We start from the raw sequence: 17,365 nt of genomic DNA on the forward strand, positions 1-17,365 counted from the left end.
AGGACCCAAGTTTAAGGTGAAGTGAAAACACAAAGTGGAAGAGTTGGGCGAGTGACACGTTTTTTAATATAACAAGAAAGAACACAACATCTGCAAACATTAAGTTCCCTCCTTCCCCACCTGACTCAAGTAAAATATTTTCAAGTTGCTCAGTTTAAAATTATTGCATGCACTTTTAACACAGTGACACATTCAGCTTTTTACTCTCCAACCATGACTTGCTTTAAAAAGCAGCCCACTGTGAGCCATTTTCTTTACACCCACCATTATCTCATGACCTCCTCACTGAATCACAAACAAGAGGATCTAAAGTCTGCAACATTACACGCTCTAAAGCAACACGGTTCTGGGGGGTTACAGGTTTTTGTACATGTAAGGGCTGTACTCAGCCATACATGTGGAACACCATGGCTTTCTTTAGCCTGCTGGCAGGAACAACTGGATGAGATCATACACCCAATTTACAATTGTGCGTTGACATAGATGTCCATTTCAGCTTGAAAAGCGGACGTTATTCTCGGTCTCAGAGGAACAGTCTAAATTCACAGCACTCATGACAACAAGAGGAAGTTGCTTTTGTAAATGTGTGCTCATCCTTTAAAAGAAGCAGCTGCTATATAAGAAGTAATGAAACATCCAGGGCTTTGTGTTAAGAGTTTTAATGAAGACACTCACAACAGAAAGAGATCAAATTACGGTGAACTCTCACGGTTTCCACAAGCAAGCCACAAATATTTTAAATGAAGATTTTGTGGGACATGATGGCACTAAGCGTATTTGTTCCAGATTACTCTCTGCTAGTAGCGCACCATATTTTAGCTCAAAATATGCAAAATTGACTTGACTTGTAACAATTTTGGTGGTTGCTAAGGTTGATTAGTGGTGGTACAGCCAATGATTGTTTTCTGCGAGTTTCATCAAAACCCTTCATAACAGTTAATGATATATTTTGCTAACAGGCAGAAACATGGACTTGTGCGCAGAGACATAGGCAATTACATAATCGTCAGCTTTTCATGGCAGGCGTGCCGTTTCACTTGTGACTCAAAGCAGGCTAAGGTCACAGGGATGAACAGCGTCACAATTACAGTATTGATCAGTACACAAATCATTACTCCTTCAAGTATTGATCAGCTGCTACTAGAACAACAACTTCATACTATTTATTCAAAGAACGATCATGGTCGCGGTTTACAAGCGAGTCCATTCTTTCAAAACCAAGACACTTTTAACATTCATTCAACCTTGATTTATACAGGTTAGTCTCATTGAGCCTCGGGGACTCATTTACAAGAGAGACCTGAACATATGTTATATTTGATTAAAATAGAATAAACAGTGCATTTGTAAATACATTTTAAATCAAAGTAAAGCACTGTCATATAGTCAAGTCAAGCACATTTAAAAAACAGCAGCTGGTACCAAAGTGCTTAACAATTAAATCAATGGCAGTAATTAAAGAAAAAATAATAACAACATGTGATTAAAAGCTTCAAAAGAAAAACATAAAAACAAAAACACTGAAATACTAAATCAAATCACACTGCATTAAAAGCCAGAGAAAAGAGATGTGTTTTAGGGACATCTAAAAGCAGGGAGTGAAGTGACCTGTCTAATGTTGGGGGCAGATCGTTCCAGAGTTTACGATTAATGACTGAAAAAGCCTGATCTCTTCTGAGCTTCAACCTGGTTTTTGGTACAACCAAAAGCAGCTGGTCAGATTAACTCAGCGCCCGAGAAGGAACAGAAGTTTAGGTCAGAGAGGTATGAGGGTGCAAGGCCATTAAAGCACTTAAATGTCATCAGCAGAATTTTAAAATCTGTTTCTGACCTGCACAGGGAGCCAGTGAAGGGAGGACAAAACTGGTGAAATGTACTCAAACCTACAAGTTCCTGTTAAGAGCTGAGCTGCAGCATTTTGGACGAGCTGGAGACGTGAAAGGGAGACCTGACTGACCCCAACATAAAGCGAGTTACATTAATCCAACCAGGTTGCAACAAATGAATGAACTATGTTTCAAGGTCAGATCTGGTCAGCTCTGGTTTAAACTTAACTACTGCCTTAATTGGAAAAAGCTTTTTTTTTTTTGTAGAATAGAGTTAATTAGTTTATTAAACTTAAAGTCAGAGACCAAAACCATCCTGAGATTTGTAACAGTCTGCTTAAGATAAGGCTAAAGAGAGTCCAGGTTAACAGGATATAATGTTTACAGCAGTAGAGCCAGGGCTAAACACAATGACTTCAGTCTTCTGATCATTGAAACTTAAACTATTTGAAGCCTTGATGTCATCAAGACATTTTAACAGAGGGTGAATTGTGCATGAACTATTGGCATAGTACACAAACACATCGTACACATGCTACACACAAGACTGAGTTTAGTGCAGCTTCTCAGACTGATGAAGTCTTTTGGATAAAAGATGAAACGTTTCAACAATTTTTTTAAATGTTTGAATCTGTCCAGAGGACCCGACTTAACTTTGTTAGATTTTTCTACCTGGATTGCTGAGCATCAGGATATAGTGCACATATGTGAATACCTAGTGTTCTTAAAAAGTATGAATAAAACAAAAACAGATTGATAAGTGACCCAGCTTCGTTAATCTCTCAGTGATTGAAAAAGTGATGAAATTAGGAAATATATTGTTAAAAAAAAAAAAGGTTTGTTTTAAACATGAACTAGAGCTTTAAAAATATTAAATTAGGGCGAGTGACTGTAACATTACATGTAAATGGTTATTTCCACTGTTAGAAAACAAGTGTAGTGCAAAACAATCTGACAGAAGTAAAGCTCACCGTTTAAACACTACAGCTTTGTTGTCAAATGATCACAAAACAAATCATAAATCCATTTTCTTGCTCATGACATTTAAAGAGGGACACTGATGAATACAAGAAGATGCTGCTGGTTGACACGTCACGTCTTCACTGCTCTCGGGTTCCCTGTCTACATGAACATGTTCAGGCTAAAGTGCTTTATTTTTGGGGCAGGGTTAGGGGTAGGGGGCATTTTGCCTTTAACCCAGTAAGTGCTGGTGACACACAAAGATGTTGTGTGTTTGTCACCGACCCCACCCCCTCACACCTGTCCACCAAAACTAGCGGGTGACTGTGAGCTTTGACAGCTGTCTTCCTTCCTCTGTTATAAACAGAACCAAGCACCGTTACAACACACACACAGAGACAGAAAGACACGGTCAGAAAAGTAAGAACACCAAAAGCAGGTGAAAAGTGAAAGAGAGTTTGTGGGTGGGAGTCCGAGGGTGGCTGAGGCTGCTGCTGAATGTAAATCGGTTCACACATCTGAGAGAGTTAAAGTGAATTATATGCAACAAAACATATACCAAATTATTGTATTATTCTTGTGACATTACTGTAGGAACTGCTAGTGAATGTGATATTGGCTGAGATACAACAGCATGTATTTAAGATCAGATAAGACTTTTCTCCTTCACGGTCTGCCCTATGTTGGCTGTGCACAAGGTGCTTCTTCATGCAGTATTTTTGGTATACTGACACTGAGCATTGCTATGAAAGTAAGAAACCACATGCGGCTGGGTCTATTGGACGCTGTCTCAACATCTTCTGGTTACTTATTCTCTGGAAGTCACCACTGCTTATTTTACAAGTTAACCAGCTCACAAGACGTACAGACGTAAATGGGAGGAGCCATCTTGGATTTCGATGGAAACTTTTTTACGCCTACATCTAGCCACGCACCACAATGGACGTCTTTGCCTCACTTATTTTTCAAGTGTTCATGCACACAATATGCATAGACAGAGGGTATTTCCAATTCCCGCTCTTAGCCCGGTGACGGGGGACCAAAAGAAGTGTTGTGGAGAATATTTTTGAGAGCCTTGACAAAAACTTAAGTGGACAACTGTAAACTGAAAACAAATGCTAACCGCTAATTCAACAGCATCATTGAAGTCTTTACAGGATCTGCTGGCAAGAAAAGTCACAGAACAGTGAGGAAATTTGATTTGATTGATCTTAAATTTGTAATCAATCAAAATGAAGCAGACAAAAAGACAAGACCTGTTTATTTAATGCCATTCTCTGCAAAAATGCGTAAACTCGTCACAACTTGCAGCACCTTCAACCAGACAAGCAGCACTAAACTAGTCGGGGTTGATTATTTAAATCCATAAAAACACACGACAAACTGAAAGAGCCCTCACCTCCTGTGTTTAATTCTGCACTGGTGAAAACGCGTTCATCATTTTCCAGAGAGATGAGAAAGGCCTGCCAACAATTTAAATTTGGTGGCACTTTGAAACAAGACTGAGGCAGAGAACAGCAAACACAGCAGACGATGTGATTCAGTGCATCCAAAGCTTTGTCCATTCAGCTCGAAGAGACAACTACTGGAACAGATTTGACCACTCAGCTCATTTATGTCCGATATAAATGTTCGCTTGTAAGCCTGTACTAGTGTATTTAATGTCTGTCATAATAGATAACAGCAGTACTTGGAAAGCTCAGTATTTTCCGAGGTGATACTTGCTAGCGAAAGTTTGGGAACCACTGCAGAGGAAACCCATCAGATAACCAAACCCTTTTATTAAAAACAAACTGACTCCAGATGATGTTTCTTTACTTAAGATAATTCATTATGAATCAAAAATGTGTGGATCATCATAAAAATTTATTACTGAGATGTTTCACATTCATGTAAAAACATTGTAAACTTTGTGGTGATGCTCATACCTGGAACTAGAATAAGATATTTAAAAATGTCAACAGCCACATTGATCGCTTTTAACTTGAAAGCAGCACCATAAGGAATTTTCCGTGCGTTTTCCATTACCACTGAACAAATGAACTAAGTTTGTGCATGAGGCGTAAAATACGGTAAATAACCTGAAGAATTTAGTGCGAGTGCGTTAAATTTACAGTAGCTAGTTTCATTGGTCCACTGTGACCAGTCCGGTAATTTTATTGGTCAGAATTTGTTTTTAACCTTTGCTTACTGTAAACAGGTAACCTCATTAATGTACGTCTATCTTAAGGGATTGGTCTTAGAGAGTACCTCGTTGGCCATTCAGGTTAGACTTCTGGTCACATGATGACAAAGTGGGTGGAGTTATGGTGGGAAATTTTAAACCCTGAGCGAGAGGCTTGGTACATGTGGTTACCTCAGGCATTCACTCTGTCAAAAAAGCCTGAGGGGCAGCAACATGAGCGCCCAGCTCTGTCAAAGGAGAATGTTAGTCAGTGGCAGGAAGCTGCCGAGAGACAACAGGAAGCCTGTCAAAATAAAATGTAAAAATATAAATTATTAAAATTATTTACAAATCAAAGACATAAATTAGCCGCTCCTGCATATAAACCACAGGGTCTAAAGTTCGAGAAAAAAGTAGAGGCTTATACACTGGCAATTATGGTCGTTGTTTGTTTTGTTTCTTATATCATTTCTTCTATTTACTTTTCATTTTATGTTTTTTTTATGATTGTCTATTGTTGTCTGTATCTTATCTGTGTTCTTTGTTTAAAACAGGTCTCTTCTGTAAACGAGTCCTCGAGGCTCAATAAATAGGCTGTATAAATAAAGGCTGAATGAATATTGTGACCAAAGAGTGTGTGCAATATTACAGTAAAAATTTAATTAGGGGAATCAGAGGCTTTACTGGTTTTGGTTTTACTGCGTTGTATTGTATTTTTGCTTTTATGGCTAAACAGTGGAGGAGCTACAAAACCAGTTCATAAGTTTCAGTCCATAAGTTTCCTGCCACGACTCCTGCTGCAACCTGCTGCTGCTAAACCACTAAATAAAGAACTGAAGGGATACAGAGGGAGAGATTTCCCTCAGAAAGGAAGTGATGTCATCCAGCTGCTACAGAGGAAATCCCCCTTGCCTTCCCAGCCATTTTGCCTCTGTTTAACACTCCCATATTTTTTCTCTTTCCCTTTCTCTTCAATTTATTTATTTATGTAACTTTTAAGTCGTTAACTTTTTCTGCATCCTATTGACTGGCTACTCATTTGTTTTTCATTCCAAATAAATGATAGTTTGCCTTTAAATATTTGTTTTATATTCTTGTCACGCTGTGGCTGTCATCCCAACAGGCATGTAAGTTAACATTGAAGATTTTTTTAATTATCGGTACTCTTTCTCCCCCAGTCAACACTTATGTAGTGACTGAAACATATACCAGTACACATGGTCAAATTTAGCCAACTTTTTACCGTCATGGTAATATTTGTCTAAAAAAAACATTTGGTTCTAAAGGTCTTAAATGTTGGCACCTTTCTAAAATATAATAATCTTAAGATAAATAGTAACACATAACCAAAACATAAACACAGAACAAAACCTTTTTTATTTAATACTTTACATTTTAAGCTGAAATTTTGAAACACGTCCTTTTTTAATAAGATTATTAATAAATTAAGCATTTACCATGGCAACTGAGGCCTACACACTCAGAGATTTAGCTCTTACTCTTTATGACCTTTCCTTTTCCGTTTTACATGCCTGACTCCTCCAAAACAGAAAATTGACTAAACATTAGTTTTAATAAAAGTGCCCAGAGTTACTAATTATTTATTAATCAAGTTACTCATGTTCAAGCTGCTGTTGTTTGGTGTATTGTTTTGCATTATTAGTGTTTAGCGTCTATCTCAGATCTTTAGCGTACCGTTTGGCAATCATTTAGCGTATATCTTAGTTTATATCTTAGATCATTATTTACTGTTCCTTTTTACACCTTATATTTTTGCTATTGTTGGGAGTAACTAGGACCCTGTGTACACAATTTCGTTCCACCTCATGTACCACATGTGATGCGAATGACAATAAAAAACCATGACCTCGATGTTAATAAAGTGGACTCAATTAACAGTTTCATATAAAAATTATATCATTTAACGCCTCTCAGGGTCCACTTGATACTTTTTTTTTTGTTTTAGGCTCTGAAGCATAAAAAACTCGACATGAAAGACAGTATTCTCAATAATTACTGTTTCTGAACCATTAGAGCTGGTCATAATGTTGTGCTTCAGACTAAAATACCATGATAATTCAAGAAAAATTCTGCAGCTCGTTATACTGACATGCTAAACAAATACTGTGAGTACTGAACATAATATCACTAAACATATTACCTTTAGCTAAAAAACTCGAGAGCTAAAAACTCAAATGATCTTTTTAGCAAGTTACAACACAATATGGATCTTTGTAGTCTTCGTAGTCACAGAATGATTAAAAAAAACTAAACGTATAAGAAGTGAGAACTGAAAGGGACAAAGTAAACTGGGGTGAAAACAAGCCACTGTGCAGACAGTTTCCTCACACACAAGCTGTTGTAAGATAAACTATTGCTTGTACTTCTGCTTAGTTAACGTCACATCTCTTACCACTAAACTTATCTGGTCAATCTTGAAGTCTTTCACTTAAACAGGTAATAAACAACACTGTTTAATATGTGTACAGCTCATTTTTTTAATGATCACCCTTCAGAGTTTGAGACCACACCATTATATCTCAGGGCTTGCAGCCAAATCTATTTAAATGGCATCTACACAACACTGAATCCAGTTTATTAATACATTTCTTCTCAGAAAAAAAATAAAGGTCCAGAGAAACAAAATAACAGGTATTCACTGACAAACTTCACATAAATGTGTTTAATTGTAGGCAACTATCCTCTGAAATCAGTGGTGCTCGTTGTTCATCTCTCTTTTCATCTTTTATTGTTGAGCACTTTGGTAACAGCTGCTGTTTTAAATGTGATTTATAAATAAAGTATGACTTGACTCTGTATGGGCATTAAAAAGTTCAAACATCATTCAACAAAGAAGATCCAACGGTCATCTTATTTACTACTGTATATCTGTTTATCTCTTAATTATTAAGCATTTGTTTACATTGAAAAGACCAAAAACCTATAGTGAAGATGCATTCATGAAATATCAAACTCCAAAAATACAACACATGACAATGAAATGTTCCTTTTGGTCTGTTTCAGGCCATCAATGCCACCCAAATAGTTTCAGACTTTCTATATGATATTTAATAGGGATGCACAATTTTATTGGCATGGTATCGGTATTGGCCAGTATGTGTGTTGAAGTTAAATAACGGATATCAGCCATTCCATCAAAATAACTCACCGATATAAAAGGCGCTGTTTTTATACATACAGTATATATGTATATATAAAAAGGCAATGTTTTTGTATGACTACCCAGTGACTTAATTTGACAATGAGCAATCCAAGTTGAAGTGTTACATCATTTTCAGTCCCTTTTTGACATAGTCATTTGGTAGCAGGTCAAATTGACAAAGACCATGCAGAATACTGTAGTATTTTAATCCCACAGCAGAGAAACCCCTGTAGTCTCTGTAAGGATGTCTAGGGGAAAAAATATTGGTATTGGTATCGGTTATAGGCCAAATAAGTTTTGACATACCAACGTTTCGGATATTGGCCAAAAATCCAATATCATGCATCCCTAATAGTCAATGACCTGAATTTATTTTTCTGAGAAAAGGAAGGTTATGATCAAACAAAAAATGCAACAAATGCAATGCAAAAGCTTTTGCTTTGTGCAGTGACAACAGACGGGCAAAAACACAGCCGGGCCAAACAGTTTTCTGTCACTTCAGACAGCTGGGTCTCAGATGGCAAAGTAAACAAGAACTTTCAGCAGAAGCACACAGACGTGACAGCGCAACATGTCTGCCGCTGATAGGAAGCAACCTCGAAGGGCAGCTTGCAGAAAAACATTTGAATGACTAAAGAAAAGGTTGACATTCGTGAAGAAAACAAACGATATGAGACGAACAATATCAACACTTTCAGTCCTAATCAGAACAGTTAGTGCAGAAACAGCTGCTCTTACCTAAGTGCTGAGCGCCGCAAGGCTGATGGAACGATGCCTCTCCGTCTCGGTGAATCTACAGAGAAACAGGAAGACACTGAATCAGTCTCTCCAACATGTGATCGTCACACACAAAGAAATAATGATGCAGAGTGGCGTGTCTGTTAGGAAGTGCTGCTTCTGTGTACAGGATGGGAGGCAACGACAGGACTCCCTTTGTAATGCCGGCATATTCTCTGGATTTAGTTCCCACTCTAAGGCTCTATCTTGTTCACGGAGGAACTTGCCTGCAAAGATACAACTTTGCTTTCTTCTCAGCCTTCAGCGCTCCAACGGTCACACACCAGCTCAAACATGTCCACAGACACACACGCGTTCACACAGCTTGTTAGAGATCTGTGGTTGGTTGTGAACACACAGAAATGAGGCTTTGCTTCCTCTGTGGTCTGAATGTCTACACAGCAGCTGTGGGTGTGTGTGTTACAGCAAGAGAGAGAGAGAGCTGGCTTCAGATGCACCATCCCCACCCCCTTTCCCTAGCCCCCTTACCCTCGTCTCAGACAATACAAAAAGCTTCAACAGTTTGGCCTGAGCAGTGCAAATATGACAGAGCTCTAAACAGTACCCTAACAGAGCCTCATCGAGGCTCACTGACTTTTAATCAACGCCATTAATGACGTATAGATAAAAGTGAGCAGCTCCGGCCTCATATAAGCCTAGTGAGCCGGGAGGAGATGTTTTGTTGATTAAAGCCACACTGCCCCAGTTTCTGAAGCAGAAAACTACATAACAAAAGCATCACTTGTTAGGATATGGCCTGTGACTTTGATACTGATATAGTAGCACTTCCTCAACAATACTAGATACAATTTCCTCCTTTTTGGTGCTGTGTTGAAGCTTTACAGCTTGTTTCCTCTGCTGCCTAATTCTTCCTATTTAACTTCCACCCACAGCAAGCTCAGGTTCAATCTGCTGCAGATCAACAAGCTTAGGCATTCCCCTTTAAACTTGCTTGTTTTCAACGGTGTACAAATGAACATCCAGAAACAGAACAGCCTCATCATTTGAAGTTCACGGCTCGTTTTCAGTAGGAGCGTCTGACAGGACAAAACAATGGTACATGCTAGACGGAGGACAATTAACTGGACAAATAAGTACGTTGATATTTTCTATCTTTTAAATAACCAGTCAGGCCTGCTGCAACTGTTGCAACTAGGGGTGCACCGATAAATCGGCCCCGAATTCCTTAATTTTTGGAAATTGGCCGTTACTTGCACGAGAAACCGATTTTATCGATTTTTGTTTTGTTTTAACAACAATTGTCTGAACTTCATTTATATTTCAGAGCACTACCTCATGGCCAGTTGAAACAAGTTTGTATTGTTTCTAGGATATTGTTCAAGGGTCTGTTTTTCACCAAAATAATATTGGAAAACTGAAGGTACATTGTGACCTTAAAACACCTGACAGTGTCGCTTATAAAACAAAATCGGTATCAGCCAAAATCGGAATCGGCAGGTCAGACTTTTTATAAATCGTGATCGGCCAGAAAACTGCGATTGGCGCACCCCTAGTTGCTACAGTCAACTCATCTCAGCCTACCGTTTTTTATTCAATCATTATTTATACAAGTTAATCCCAATGAGCCTTGAGGACTCATTTATGAGAGAGACCTGATTTTTAACAAAGAATGATGACAACAGTGGACAACGACAACAATAGACAATCATAAAGGATGCGTACAAATTATTTTTTTTAACAAGTGAAAATAAAATGATAATTAAAAGGATAATTAAAAAAGAAAGGTAGCAAAAAACAGCTAGATGGTAAAACGGTGTAGAATACTAAAAACAGGAAGATTCGCCTCTGTTAAGCTAAAATGCACTTGTTTATACAGTTTTTAGGTGTCTACGTTTAAATAATTTATTTGTTGTCTTCTTTCGGCTGCTCCCTTCTTCAGGGGTCGCCACAATGAACTAAGTCGCACGAAGACTTAGCAATTGTTTTTTGCCAGATGCCTTCCCTGACGCAACCACAGACCACCGAGCTACCACAACCCTCTGTGTGGAGAGAGCGCTGCTATCTAGAAGGAGAAGATGGTGGGGGGTTAAGGGCCTTGCTCAAGGGCCCAGAGTGGGGCAAATGAGGGTGGAGACAGGTGTGGGTGCTTCACTTTTCCCACTCTCATTTTTTTTTTTATGTTGTCGGTATGGGGGATCGACCCGGTGACCTTACTATTACAGATTCGCCTTCTCTAACCTTCACCTTCTCTAACCTCTGCTCCACCACTACACCCACTCCTGACCCTTATACGAGCATAAACTGACAAATTCCCTATAAAATTTCTCTGACTTCAGAATGTCCTGATGCATGCTCAATAGTCCAGGTAGATAAATCTAACAAGGTTGAGTCAGGTCCTCTGGATGGATTATTCTTTGTTGAAACATTTTGTCTTTTATCCTAAAGACTTCTTCAGTCTGAGGAGACAAGTGGTCTAAATGAGTTTTCTCCAGTGTAGCAGGACTCTTCCTTAGAAACAGGGTGAGAAGTTCAGCTATCCAGAAGAGACATCGAGAGGAACCAGTTGAGGTGGTTCAGACATCTGGTAAGGATGTCCCCTGTATGACTCCCTAGGGAGGTTTTCTAGGTATGTCCAACTGGGAGGAGACCTCAGTTAAGACCCAGGACACACGGTAGAGATAATATCTCATGGTTGGCCTGGGAATACCTTGGAGTCCACAGAGAAGAGTTGGAAGAGGTGACTGTAGAAAGAGAAGTCTGAGACTCCCTGCTCAAGTTGCTGCATCTGCGGCCCAACTCCGAAACAAATGGCAAATAAAAAATGAAAGGATGGCTGTTTGGGCAGCACGGTGGCACAGTTGGTAGAGTTGCTGCCTCTCAGCGAGCAGGTCACCCCAGTTCAAATCCCAGCCAAGGACCTTTCTGGGTGGAATTTGCATGTTCTCTCTGTGCATGCGTGAGTTTTCTCCCAGTACTCCGGTTTCCTCCCACAGACCAAAATCATGTATGTTAGACTGACTGGTAACTCTAAACTGTCCCAAAATGTGAGTGAGAGAGTGAATGGTTGTTTGTCTCATTTGTCTCTATGTGTCCCTGTGATGGACTGGAGACCTGTCAAGGGTGTCCCCTGCCTCTCGCACAGTGATAGCTGGATGTGGGCATCATGTGACCCCCGCAACCCGAAAAGGAAGAAGCAGGTAAAGATAATGTAAAGTTAATGTATGTATGTATGTATGTATGTATGTATGTATGTTTGTATGTATGCATGTATGCATGTATGCATGTATGCATGTATGCATGTATGCATGTATGTATGTATGGATGGATGGATGGATGGATGGATGGATGGATGGATGGATGGATGGATGGATGGATGGATGGATGGATGGATGGATGGATGGATGGATGGATGGATGGATGGATAGATGGATGGATGGATGGCTGTTTGCTTAAACTGTGTTCCTCATTACTAGATGTTAACACTAGCCATTTGATTGGTTGGTTGTTGTTGTTTTGTTTTTTCAAAGTAAAAAGCCAGTACTGATGTTCACAAATGAAGCCATTTGTGAACATCAGTACTGGCTTTTTACTTTTCATTCCTTAGATAGAGAACTTTACTAATTGGCTTTTATGTATGTGAATGTTTCTGTAAAGTGCCCTGAGACAACTTTGTTGTGATTGGCGCTATATAAATAAACTGAATTGAATTGAATTTGGTCATTCATCAGCAATGCTTAATGCAGAGAAGAAAGACTAAAACAAACAAAATGCAAAAATGAAAAAAAATAATAAAAATGACCGGATGGGAGACTCCATAGTACCAACAAGGTCAACTCCAGAGGGGTTTTAGGAAACTAGCCCACTGATCCAAAGAAACACTGAGCTCTGTTGTCCAAACCAGGGAGTGGTGAGTATGAGTGTGTGGCTGTTCATTTTTGCCTTCCTTCTATTTCACACACAGACACATACCAAACAGCAGAATGTTCAAGCACCTACACGGAGCAGCAGAACCACATGACAAACGTGTGTTGACTTTTCTCCCTCATCAAGACTCCTATGCACACAACAAATCCCTCCACCCTACCCCTCAACACACAGAGATGCAGACACAGAACACACAAGCTTTTTGTTCCTCCCTTTCCTCACAGCTGTGTCCAGCTATCAAACAGTGCAACATAGTGCTGAGAGAGAATAAACACGCTGACGAGGAAAGATTAGCTGGTCACAGAGGGCTGCAGTGCACACATACTGTACATCCAAGAGCCCTGCTGGAGGGTAAAATGAACGCCAGGGATTTGTACTATGTTTTAACAGGAGCATATTATGTAAGGTTAGAGGTGGGGCTTTGACATCATCATTTGTCAAAATGTTGCAGTTTGGTTGTCTACACAAAAATACCAGGGAGGAGTTTCAATATATTTCCCTGCTCTGTAATGTGTTTTATCAGCACTCTTCTAAAACGAAGTCTTAATTCATTCAACCTTTATTTATAAAGGTTAGTCTCATTGAGCCTCGAGAACTCATTAACAAGAGAGACCTGTTTATGTGGACACAAGGTTGTAATGGTTCAAATAAAAACTAAACTTTTACGTATTCACAAAATGCTGTTCTTGTGTGGACAGCTTTAGCAGACTGTTCACCCACCAGGACAACAACAGTATAGTTTTGCACTCCTATGAATGATAAAGTAGGAAATGGATTATAAGAAACAGATAAGAGCTAAACATACAGCGAGTGGATGTATCCACTTCATCTCTGCAATGCATTGCTGCCAAAAGCCTGAGAGGTGACTGAATGAGTGGATGATTGGAGGATACAGCTCCAAATGGACAAAAAGGAAGAGAAGCCACAGCCACAGAGGATGCTCACAAATCATTCCCCACATTACAGGACATCATAATGGAGGTAAAAGCTAGTAGCACCTGCCTGAATAAATATGTTTATTTTTCCTGTCAGAAGCACAGTGAATGAAGAGAGGAGCAGGGTGAGATATTTTAAAGTTCAGGAGGTTAGTATGCTTTGATCAATTCATCCCCAGAGGTTTAATGTGTCAGCCAATGAGACCTGCAAAACAATCAATGGCCCTGCAAGTAGCTAATCAGCTCATCTGAAAGCTGTCAGGTCGGATTCGTAACAATTTAGTGCATATTTGTAGAGTCTGGGGAATGTAGACTGTACCCAGTAAAAACACATCTGGTTTAAAAATACAAGGCGGGCTGGTGTGTGTGTGCATGTGAGAGAGAGTGGGTCTATGCAGGAGTTGGACTGCAGCCTTGTTTTCAAACAGGCATGAAGCCAGAGAGGGTCTGCAGCGCTGAAGGATGCCAGGCTGACAGAATGACTGTTTCCAGCCAGGCATGAATACATGGCACACTTTGATCAGAGAGGCTGGCAAAGGCCAGACCTGAGGATGGTGCTATTCTGAGGTGAACCTTAGAAATGCACTTATGTCTGAAGAAGTGTTAAAATGCTCTACACAACATGATTTATTTCCTTATTACCAGAACATTAATCAAGATTAATGAGACAACCGTCTGCCACTTATTGAGTAAGGTCCTCTTCTGCAACCAAAATGCCTCTGACCAGTCACTGCACGAACACAGAACCTCTGGGGTTGGAACCAGGTTATTATAAAAATACCTTCTGAGCCATGTGGGTTGGCAGGTGAGGTCGTTATGGAGTGAACTGGTTATTTAGGAAATTTGAAAGTCAGGTTTGTTGTGTTCTCTGAGCATGTTTGAGGAGTGGGCCAATCGTGTTCAGTCTTAAGCCTTAAGGGGTGTGAGAGCAATCTGCAAAACTTATTTTTGGATATCAGATGTCAAAGTAACCTCCAAAGTTTTCTGAGAACATTGCATTTTAACAAGATGGGCACTGTTAGTACCGTATTTTTCGCTGTATAAGTTGTGCTTTTGTGCATAATTTGCAAGCCGTGCGACTTATAGGCCAAAGCGACGCACTTATGGATATTTTCCTATATTAATAAACCAATTTTTGGCTGAGATATGACTGTTTTCATTCATTCTGACTGAAAAAAATAGAACAATACAATTTTCAGCTACTAGATGGCAGTCAACTATTAAGGCATGCTGTTGTATCATGTAATAGGTAAAAGTAGCTATTAATGACACAATCGGCTTGCAATAGTTGCCACCATCGTCTGCCTGGAGCAACCAAATCAGCTTCATTTTGCTGCGCTGCCCCGGAGAAATGCAGCCGATTTGAGCGTCAAAGTGCATTTATTAAGTAAAAGTTCAACTGAGACGCTCCTTTACTATAAAGTCGAGCAAACAAATATTTGTTTTAGGTGTTTATCTTGTTAAATGTCGAAGAAATGCGCAGAGGCTCGTCCCTCTTCGCGTTCCTACTTCCGCGTATCGGCTTTTGAAATACAGCTGATTTGACCGTCAAAGTGCATTTATAAAGCACAAGTTAGACTGAGACACACCTTTACTATAATTTCGAGCAAACAAATAATTGTTTTTAAGTGATTATCTTGTTAAATACTTGTTAATGTCCTCTCGTGTATGCTCCCGCAGCTACCATTTGGCAGCCCATCAATTTTTGGCACAATACCAGCCCACATTTCTGGGTTGTCAGCGGTAACGAGTAACAAACGCGTCGCTTCAGTGGTGATGCATAATAAATGCAACGTACACGGCGAAGCGACATATTTATAGATTTTTTCCACTGTATTAGACATATTTGAACTGATGCGACTTATAGGGCGGTGCAACATGTACAACGGAAAATACGGTAGTTTAAATCTTATGGCTGATTTGTGAGTGAAGAAGACACATTTTAAAAGCAAATGAGGAAAAAGTTGCACTATTGACAACAGAGAGAGCAAGAACTCTTACAAAAGTAAAAAGAAAAAATAGCATTCAAGAAAGAAAGCTAGGTTATGGGAACGACTTAAAATCTGTGAAGGCAAATTCCATCTTTCTGGTAAACCACATGTACACATACACATTTATGTACAGTACTACTATGGAAGTTATTTAAGTAAAAACAAACAAACAGAAAAACAATCAAAACTTATTCACAGTAACTGTACTTAGTACAGCAGAAAGATGATGTGTTCTGTGACTCTGGGCCAGGAGCAATGATGGGATGTGAAACTCTGGTCAAAATGAAGTCATTTGGCCAAACGCCCGTTTCCACTGAAGGGCAGAGCAAACCGTTAGCATGCCACTGCCTTTTCCCACACCATCATATCGCCTTCACTTTCTCTGTCTCTCTTTCTCACACACACAGCCTTTTTATTTCACCTCTTTAGTGTAAAAAGGAGCAGCTGACATTAGATCAAGTTTAGACTAAAGAGGAGTTACATAAAGGAGAGAAATCTTCTTATAGTGTCCTTGTTGGGCACACTTCCTGGATGTCCCAAACAGGAGGAGTGAAAAATGTCAGCCATGCCTGCAGCTGTGTTCAAAGTTTTTTTTTAATTACAATCCTTACCACTCTGCCTTTCAGTGATGAGTTGTTTGTTTACTAAATTCAGATTATGCCAATTAAAAGGTTTATTCTAGACACTAGCTTGGTTTGAATTAAATGAGGCTGGTCTTATATTAATGATAGTTTTGATCATTATAAGCTGCAAATATAATAGATTATAGAAGTCTACGTCTGATCAATGTGTACCATTGTTGGTTGAAAAAAGTAAACCAAAAGTTTATGGTTATGGTTCTATTATTGTGGAATTTTCTTGGGTAATTACATGTTTTTAATTGGTAGTATTTACATGTATTTTTGATCATCTTTTTGTACTTGTAGCACAAAAACTGGAAGTTTTAGTGATGTGAGTTTGAGATTTGGATCTGTTTGTAATTCTACATTAACTGTTTGAACACATAAATACATAAAAACACTTAAAATAACATATTTGAATTTTGTACAAAAAAAGTAAAAAAAAAGACTAAACATTGATTGAACTAAATAGTAAAAAATAAACTATAATTTGATAGTAAGTCATCTGCCAACTAACAGAAGGTTATTTCATCATATCTGTGTTTCAATTTGTTGAATGAACGCAACCAGAAAAAAAAGGTCATTAAAGACACAACACTGGGCAAAACTTTTAAACCATCCTAATTGACTACTTTGCTTCAGAGAAGGAGATCTTTCTTGAATAGTTTTAATGGTCTTCATCAGATATTCTCAAGGCTTTTAGCTGGTCTTTCACTGGTTTTATTTTTGATCCAGGAATGATTGTAAAAAAAATGTCTTCCGTTTGGGATTTGAATCTGCACTGAAAATGAGAAAAGTAGACAAGTGAAGACAAAAGAACAAAAGTGTTGTGGGTAAAAGAAAAATAAGTAAAAAAAATGAAGCAAAAATATAAAAAACACACACACACACATACACACACAGAGTGGTGGGCACGGTTCTGCTAATTCACTAATAGCAGAGCTAACTTTCCATGTACCAGATTTTTTGGTTTTTCTAGCTTTGAAAATCTTTAGTGGAATTAGCTCACGCTAAATTTAAATCAGGTAAATTCAACTCCGCTAT

The 17,365-nt window shown here is 38.9% G+C and overlaps 1 protein-coding gene across 1 annotated transcript in view; it reads right to left on the reverse strand.

Moving 5' to 3' along the window:
- LOC119426501 (A-kinase anchor protein 13) overlaps window positions 1-17,365 on the reverse strand; it is a 114,578-nt gene that overhangs the window by 61,017 nt on the left and 36,196 nt on the right. Inside the window, exon 9 of the mRNA XM_037694063.1 lies at window positions 8,852-8,906. Within this exon, the coding sequence (XP_037549991.1) occupies window positions 8,852-8,906 (55 nt within the window). The remainder of the gene's footprint in view (window positions 1-8,851; window positions 8,907-17,365) is intronic.

The sequence above is a fragment of the Nematolebias whitei genome, chromosome 2 (genome assembly GCF_014905685.2).
Source record: "Nematolebias whitei isolate Nwh7 chromosome 2, NemWhi1, whole genome shotgun sequence".
NCBI classification, from domain to species: Eukaryota; Metazoa; Chordata; class Actinopteri; order Cyprinodontiformes; family Rivulidae; genus Nematolebias; species Nematolebias whitei.